This window comes from Salvelinus fontinalis, chromosome 26 (genome assembly GCF_029448725.1).
Source record: "Salvelinus fontinalis isolate EN_2023a chromosome 26, ASM2944872v1, whole genome shotgun sequence".
NCBI lineage: Eukaryota > Metazoa > Chordata > Actinopteri > Salmoniformes > Salmonidae > Salvelinus > Salvelinus fontinalis.
This window is the reverse complement of record NC_074690.1, coordinates 3,424,648-3,433,399: the sequence shown is the minus strand read 5'-3', so window position 1 is coordinate 3,433,399 and position 8,752 is coordinate 3,424,648. Positions and strand designations below refer to the sequence as shown.

General features: G+C 43.1%; 1 protein-coding gene across 1 annotated transcript in view; it reads left to right on the top strand.

Moving 5' to 3' along the window:
- Positions 1 to 1,331: 1,331 nt before the first annotated feature.
- The window catches only part of LOC129823551 (vesicle-associated membrane protein-associated protein A-like), a 29,300-nt gene continuing 21,879 nt past the window's right edge, over positions 1,332 to 8,752 (top strand). Inside the window, exon 1 of the mRNA XM_055882374.1 lies at positions 1,332 to 1,500. Coding sequence (XP_055738349.1) covers positions 1,443 to 1,500 — 58 coding nt within the window. The 5' untranslated portion in view covers positions 1,332 to 1,442. The remainder of the gene's footprint in view (positions 1,501 to 8,752) is intronic.

Genomic DNA, 8,752 nt, shown 5'->3' with positions numbered 1-8,752 from the left:
AAGTATTAAGACCCCTTGACTTTTTCCACATTTTGTTACTTTACAGCCTTATTCTAAAATGGATGAAATTATGTTTTCCCCTCATTAATCTACACACAATACCCCATAATAACAAAGTGAAAACAGATTTTTTTTTTTTTTGCAAATGTATTAAAAATAAAAAACAGAAATACCTTATTTACATAAAGTTGAATTCGTAAGTTTACATACACCTTAGCCAAATATATTTAAACTCAGTTTTTCACAATTCCTGACATTTAATTCTAGTAAAAAGTCCCTGTCTTAGGTCAGTTAGGATCACCACTTTATTTTAAGAATGCGAATTGTCAGAATAATAGTAGAGAGAATGATTTATTTCAGCTTTTATTTCTTTCATCACATTCCCAGTGGGTCAGAAGTTTACATACACTCAATTAGTATTTGGTAGCATTGCCTTGAAATTGTTTAACTTGGGTCAAACGTTTCAGGTAGCCTTCCACAAGCTTCCCACAATAAGTTCGGTGAATTTTGGCCCATTCCTCCTGGCAGAGCTGGTGTAACTGAGTCAGGTTTGTAGGCCTCTTTGCTCGCACTCACTTGTTCAGTTCTGCCCACAAATTCTCTATAGGCTTTGTGATGGCCACTCCAATACCTTGACTTTGTTGTCCTTAAGCCATTTTGCCACAACTTTGGAAGTATGCTTGGGGTCATTGTCCATTTGGAAGACCTATTTGCAACCAAGCTTTAACTTCCTGACTGATGTCTTGAGATGTTGCTTCAATATATCCACATAATTTTCCTGCCTCATGATGCCATTTATTTTGGGAAGTGCACCAGTCCCTCCTGCAGCAAAGCACCCCCACAACATGATGCTGCCACCCCCGTGCTTCACGGTTGGGATGGTGTTCTTCGGCTTGCAAGCCTCCCCATTTTTCCTCCAAACATAACCATGGTCATTATGGCCAAACAGTTCTATTTTTGTTTCATCAGACCAGAGGACTAAGTGTATGTAAACTTCCGACTTCAACTGTATATATATTACACTCAGTGGTCAGTTTATTAGGTACACCACCCCGTTCACAAAAATATGATATATACGGTGTGTACAGACAATATGTTACAGTAAAATAGAAAAGGTGTCTACAGCAGTAGTTACATAGGATGAGGAGCCATGATTAGAATACAGTATGAAATAGCTCTATCAACAAAATACCCAATAACTTAAGTGACGTTAACAGGAATAGCTCAAAAAATAAATGGCTAATTAACTTTATCAAATCAGCTACAACAAGATTAGCATCTAATATAGACTCACCACGTGAACGCGCACTAGAATTGCGCGTTCAAATATTTGCTCCCGTGGCGTGTGCACGTTCAGGTTCTAAACCCAGAGACTAGTCAGCAACTGACTCGTTCAATAGTATTTCCATCTGTCAGTGACTCCCTGACAACTGTAGCTAAATATGTCAAAGTTGGAGCAGGTCCTTGTTCTCGATCCCCCCTCTGATCTCAGATTTAAAGGTAAGTGGATTTAATACCGCTGACAGTTTTCATAACGCTAAGACAAGCCAGGATTTCTCTCTCGGAATGATTTCACACTCCCTGGTGTGGTTAGTTTCGTGGCTAATGTTAGATGGCCAACCCGCCATTTTGAGTTGGGGAAAGGAGACGGGCGGTTGTCATTAGTTACCACAGCCGCAAAGTCCAAAATTGGCTATCGTAAAAGTTAATTAAAAACAAAAATGTTTAGTTTGGTCTTCATTTTAAGGTTAGGCATACGGTTAGCAGTGTGGTTAAGGTTAGATTTTAAGAAGATACATTGTAGAAATGGGTGGTGTTTATGACTGGCTGTGGTAACTAGTGACGACCGAGACGGGCGGCTGTGTGAATCACCGTACTGTAGTGACGTGGGTCAACCGGTGTGGATCTTTGCTTTTTTCCTCAAACGGTGCCAAATCGTTTTGCTTCTGATTGTATGACATTTTTTTTTTACCAGTTCCCTGTGACAGAATGTCCAGATAAGAAATGCCTGTGGTGTCTAGCTAACGTTAGCACTGGAGTTTACAACTAGCTGGCTAGTGTAGGTAATCGAAAAACTAGCTAACGTTAGCAAGATGTAAACTAGTCCTGGCGGCATTGAAATTAGCTATTATTAGCTAGTTATTCTAACCAAGAACTAGCATACCAGGACAGAGGACATCTAGCTAGCGTTAGTAAATGTGTCCTGCCTGTCAAACAGTCATTTAACTAGCTAGATAACTAGCCAAGTTAACGTTAGCTAACTATCCGTCAAAAGTTGGTTAAAAAAGCTGTCTACGTTTGAACTCACTCAGGCTCTCCTGTAACGTTAGCTGTTCTAGCTAGACTACTAGGAACTCAATGGTTAACGTTAGCTGTATATCAGGTTCGTCAGGTCTAGCTAAAATGTCTCTTTTCAGAAAACATTATTCTGAAATTATGAACTAACATAATGTTAAATATTGTGAAATAGTGTTAATACGAGTCATTATTTCTCTAAAATAATCTTATTTTCAACTGGAGTATTACAAATCGAAAAGACCCAACAGTTTGCTTTTTGGCTTTTTTATTTAATCCAAAAAATATAAATGTAATGTGTGGCTGCAACCTGATGTCCCAGTCATCTGTCCCTCTGGAGCAAGATGGAAAGCTTGAGGGAGAGAGAAAGGAGTGATACATCATGAGACCAGTACATCATTTTTTTTTTTTAAATTCTACTATTAATCAATCAATACTATTATAATTTGATAGTAAATCATGGAGTTAATCGCTTCCTCTTTCTCCCCTCGGACTATAACTTTCTGGCCAATGTTAGCTACCTAGCAACCAGGCTCGAGACTAACGGTTTTCATCACCGTTCTAGAATTGTCCACTAGTGCAATTTTAAACCTTCCCCAAACTGAAGATGTACCATCCATTATTAAAATACACTGAACAAAAATATCAAAGATTTTACTGAGTTACAGTTCATATAAGGAAAAGAGTCAATTGGAATGGTCATTAGGCTGTGGTCTATGGATTTCACATGACGGGGAATACAGATATGCATCTGTTGGTTACAGATACCTTAAAAAAAAAAAGGGTAAGGACGTGCATCAGACAACCAGTCAGTATCTGGTGTGACCACCATTTGCCTCATGCAGCGTAACATCTTCACATGCAGTTGATTGTGGCCTGCAGAGAGTTGTCCAACTCCTCTTCAATGGCTGTGTGAAGTTGCTGGATATTGGCAGGAACTGGAACACAACGTTGTACATGTCGCTCCAGAGCATTCCAAACATGCTCAATGGGACCAGTATGAAAAAATGTATGCACTCACTGACTACTGTAATTCCCTCTGCATAAGAAAGTCTGCTAAAATGTCTGGTGAGTATGCAGGCCATGGAAGAACTGGGACATTTTCGTCTTCCAGGAATCGTGTACAGATCCTTGCGACATGGGGCTGTGCATTATCATGCAGAAACCTGAGGTGATGGCGGCGGGTGAATGGCGTGGTTACATGTGTTGTACAGCGGTTGTGAGACCGGTTGGACATACTGCCAAATTCTCTAAAACGACATTGGAGGCTGCTTATGGTAGAGAAATTAACATTAAATTCTCTAGCAACCGCTCTGGTGGACATTCCTGCAGTCAGCATTCCAATTGCGCACTCTCTCAAAACAGACATCTGTGGCATTGTGACAACTGCACATTTTAGTGGCCTTTTATTGTCCCCAGCATAAGGTGCACCTGTGTAATGATCATGCTGTTTAATCATCTTGATATGTCACACCTTTCAGGTGGATGGATTATCTTGGTGAACGATAAATGCTTACTAACAGGCATGTAAACAAATTTGTGCACAATTTCAGTGAAATAAGCTTTTTTGTGCATACAGAACATTTCTGGGATATTTTATTTCAGCTCATGAAACATGGGACCAGCACTTTACATGTTGCATTTGATGTTTTTGTTCTCTCTCTCTGTGTGTGTGTGTGTTTTATGAGAAATGCCATGGTGGCCGTGGTGCAATTTTAAAAGTAGGCCAAAAAATCTGCAACCCACATACATTTTCACCAGCAACATCAGTTTTTTAAAGTAGCCCAATTGGTTGGAAAACCGTGGACATGGTAATAACCCTGCTGGCTAGGTAGTAAAGTGTTGTCATGACGACGGGGCTAGTTTGCACCTGCTTAACGTTCGTTAGCCATCTTGGCTATCTACCTACACAGCTATGTTGTGGGGAAATTGACTCGCTTGCTAACCAAAGATAAATGATTGAATGGGATCTCACTGACTGTTGTGCAATACTCTCGAGTACTGTATGCGGAGTACCCTCCTTTATGACCTACTTAGTTAAATAGCTATTCCTTGGAAGGAAGTTAGTCACTGCTCAGCTAAAAATGGTTCCTGTTATCAGGCAGGGCTGGGTGCTCCACGTAGCTACATAATTGTGTTCAGAAGTCAAACTGAATCCAGACGTGTCAACTGCTGAAATGCATTGATTGTCTATGCACTGATTGTCTTTACGCTAGTTGTTGGTACTAGCTAGCTAGTTAAAGGAGTGGCTACTTGCTCTTTGGCTCCAATGCTGGTGATGTTGACCGTGTCACATCACTGTTGGTTGACAGAAGTTTCCAATGTCTACCCCCCAAGTGCAGACATTTTTTTTAGATGTTCAGATTGGACCGATGTTCTGAAAACAACATTCAGTCGCAGAAAGAGGAGGAAAGCCCGGTCGGGACATGGAAGACTGATGGATGAGGAGAGGAAAGCCCGGTCGGGACATGGAAGACTGATGGATGAGGAGAGGAAAGCCCGGGCGGGACATGGAAGACTGATGGCTGAGGAGAGGAAAGCCCGGTCGGGACATGGAAGACTGATGGCTGAGGAGAGGAAACCCCGGTCGGGACATGGAAGACTGATGGATGAGGAGAGGAATGCCCGGTCGGGACATGGAAGACTGATGGCTGAGGAGAGGAAAGCCCGGTCGGGACATGGAAGACTGATGGATGAGGAGAGGAAAGCCCGGTCGGGACATGGAAGACTGATGGCTGAGGAGAGGAAAGCCCGGTCGGGACATGGAAGACTGATGGATGAGGAGAGGAAAGCCCGGTCGGGACATGGAAGACTGATGGATGAGGAGAGGAAAGCCCGGTCGGGACATGGAAGACTGATGGATGAGGAGAGGAAAGCCCGGTCGGGACATGGAAGACTGATGGATGAGGAGAGGATGAGACTGTGCTTCCCAAAAAGGTCTAAATATTTTTTTTTTTACAAGCAACAGAAAACCTTCCTGTTGGGAACCTCTAATGTATTGAGCTGTTGTTGAGTTGCAAACTTTGTGTGGCTGGCAGTAATTAGTGATTTTGAAGGTGCTGAATAGGCATTTCTGTTGCTTTTTTTAAAACATGTTTTATTCAGACTTTTTGAAAAAGTACATACCGACCTTAACTGGAGCAAAGAAAGATGGCTGCTCAGCACAACTCCATATTTGGTGTGTAACAAACTTATTTTGACATGAACTAAAAACAAAAATCCATATTGTGATAAGTTAGGGGACATTTTTTGTGGAGTTGCAAAGTTACTCTCCATTATATATACACTGCTCAAAAAAATAAAGGGAACACTTAAACAACACAATGTAACTCCAAGTAAATCACACTTCTGTGAAATCAAACTGTCCACTTAGGAAGCAACACTGATTGACAATAAATTTCACATGCTGTTGTGCAAATGGAATAGACAACAGGTGGAAATTATAGGCAATTAGCAAGACACCCCCAATAAAGGAGTGGTTCTGCAGGTGGTGACCACAGACCACTTCTCAGTTCCTATGCTTCCTGGCTGATGTTTTGGTCACTTTTGAATGCTGGCGGTGCTTTCACTCTAGTGGTAGCATGAGACGGAGTCTACAACCCACACAAGTGGCTCAGGTAGTGCAGCTCATCCAGGATAGCACATCAATGCGAGCTGTGGCAAAAAGGTTTGCTGTGTCTGTCAGCGTAGTGTCCAGAGCATGGAGGCGCTACCAGGAGACAGGCCAGTACATCAGGAGACGTGGAGGAGGCCGTAGGAGGGCAACAACCTAGCAGCAGGACCGCTACCTCCAACTTTGTGCAAGGAGGAGCACTGCCAGAGCCCTGCAAAAGGACCTCTAGCAGGCCACAAATGTGCATGTGTCAGCATATGGTCTCACAAGGGGTCTGAGGATCTCATCTCGGTACCTAATGGCAGTCAGGCTACCTCTGGCGAGCACATGGAGGGCTGTGCGGCCCCACAAAGAAATGCCACCCCACACCATGACTGACCCACCGCCAAACCGGTCATGCTGGAGGATGTTGCAGGCAGCAGAACGTTCTCCACGGCGTCTCCAGACTCTGTCACGTGCTCAGTGTGAACCTGCTTTCATCTGTGAAGAGCACAGGGCGCCAGTGGCGAATTTGCCAATCTTGGTGTTCTCTGGCAAATGCCAAACGTCCTGCACGGTGTTGGGCTGTAAGCACAACCCCCACCAGTGGACGTCGGGCCCTCATACCACCCTCATGGAGTCTGTTTCTGACCGTTTGAGCAGACACATGCACATTTGGATTCCATTTGTGTTTTTTCATAGTTTTGATGTCTTCACTATTATTCTACAATGTAGAAAATAGTAAAAATAAAGAAACTCTTGAATGAGTAGATGTGCAAACTTTTGGTAGGTACTGTGTGTGTGCGTGTATTTTTATACCCCTTTTTCTCCCCAATTTCACGATTTCCAATTGGTAGTTAGTCTTGTCTCATCGCTGCGACTCCCGTACGGACTCGGGAGAGGCGAAGGTTGAGAGCCATGCGTCCTCTGAAACACAACCCTGCCAAGCCACACTGCTTCTTGCCCACTTAACCCGGAAGACAGCCGCACCAATGTGTCAGAGGAAACACCTGGCGACCATGTCAGCTAGCATGCACCCGGCACGCCACAAGGAGTCATTAGAGAGCGATGGGACAAGGACATCCCGGGCCGGCCAAACCCTCCCCTAACCCGAACAACGCTGGGCCAATTATGTGCCGTCTCCTGGTCGTGGCTGGCTACGACGCGGGATCAAACTCGGCTCTGTAGTGACGCCTCAAGCACTGCGATGCAGTGCCTTAGACCGCTGTGGCACTTGGGAGGCCCAAAAAGTGAATTTATTTGCCACATTTTTTGTAATATTAGACTGAACAGGAATATTGACACAACATGTAAAGTGTTGGTCCCATGTTTCAAGAGCTAAAATAATAGATCCCAGAATTTGTCCATACGCACAAAAAGCTTATTTCTCTCAAATTTTGTGCACACATTTGTTTACATCCCTGTTAGGTTGGCAAAGAAGAAATGCTCACTAACAGCTGTGGCATATCAAGAAGCTGATTTTAAACAGCATGATCATTACACAGGTGCACCTTGTGTTGGGGACAATACAAAGCCACTCTAAAATGTGCAGTTTTGTCACAACTCAATGCCACAGATGTCTCGAGTTGATGGAGCGTGCAGTTGGCATGCTGACTGCAGGAATGTCCATCACAGCTGTTGCCAGATAATTGAATGTTAATTTCTCTACCATAAGCCACCGCCTACATTGTTTTAGAGAATATGGAAGTACGTCCAACAGCCCTCACAACCGCAGACCAAGTGTAACCACGCCAGCCCAGGACCTCTACATCCGATTTCTTCACCTGTGGGATCATCTGAGACCAGACAGCTGATGAAACTAGGTTTGCATAACCAAACAATTTCTGCATAAACTGTCAGAAACCGTCTCAGGGAAGCTAATCTGTGTGCTCGTCATCCTCACCAGAGTCTTGACCTGACTGCAGTTGGGCGTCGTAACCGACTTCTTCAGTGGGCAAATGGTCACCTTCGATGGCCACTGGCACGCTGGAGAAGTGTGCTCTTCACGGTTTCAGCTGTACCGGGCAGATGGCAGACGACGTCGTGATGCATATCTGTATTCCCAATTGTGAAATCCATAGATTAGGGCCTAATGAATTTATTTCAGTTGACTGATTTCATTAAGAACTGTAACTCAGTAAAATCTTAAATGCTGCTTGTTACATTTTTTCCACATTTTTGTTCAATGTACTTTAGTGTCTTTATTTCAAACAGGAAGCCTGTTATTGGAATAGTTTTATTCTGTACAGGCTTCCTTTTCACTATGGTGACTTTAAAACCGTTACAGAGCCATTAAACTCTGTAACTGTTTTAAAGTCACCATTGGCCTCATGGTGAAATCCCTGAGCGGTTTCCTTCCTCTCCGGCATCTGAGTTAGGAAGGACACCTGTATCTTTGTAGTGACTGGGTGTATTGATACATCATCCAAAGTGTAATTAATAACTTCACCCAGGCTCAAAACTCGTATTTCAACCAATAGGTGCACTTCTTTGCGAACCATTGGAAAATCTCCCTGGTCTTTGTGGTTGAATCTGCTTGAAATTCACTGCTTGACCGAGGGACCTTACAATTAACTGTATGTGTGGGGTACAGAGATTGGGTAGTCATTTAAAAGTCATATGAAACACTGTTAGTGCACACAGTGAGTCCATGCAACTTTAATATGTGACTTGCTAAACACATTTTTACCCCTGAACTTTAGGCTTGCCATAACAAAGGGGTTAATACCTATTGACTCTAGACATTTAAGCTTTTCATTTTTGATTAATTTGTAAACATTTCTAAAACATAATTCCACTTTGACGTGTGTGTGTGTGTGTGTGTGTGTGTGTAGGCCAGTGACACAATCTCAATTTAATCCACTT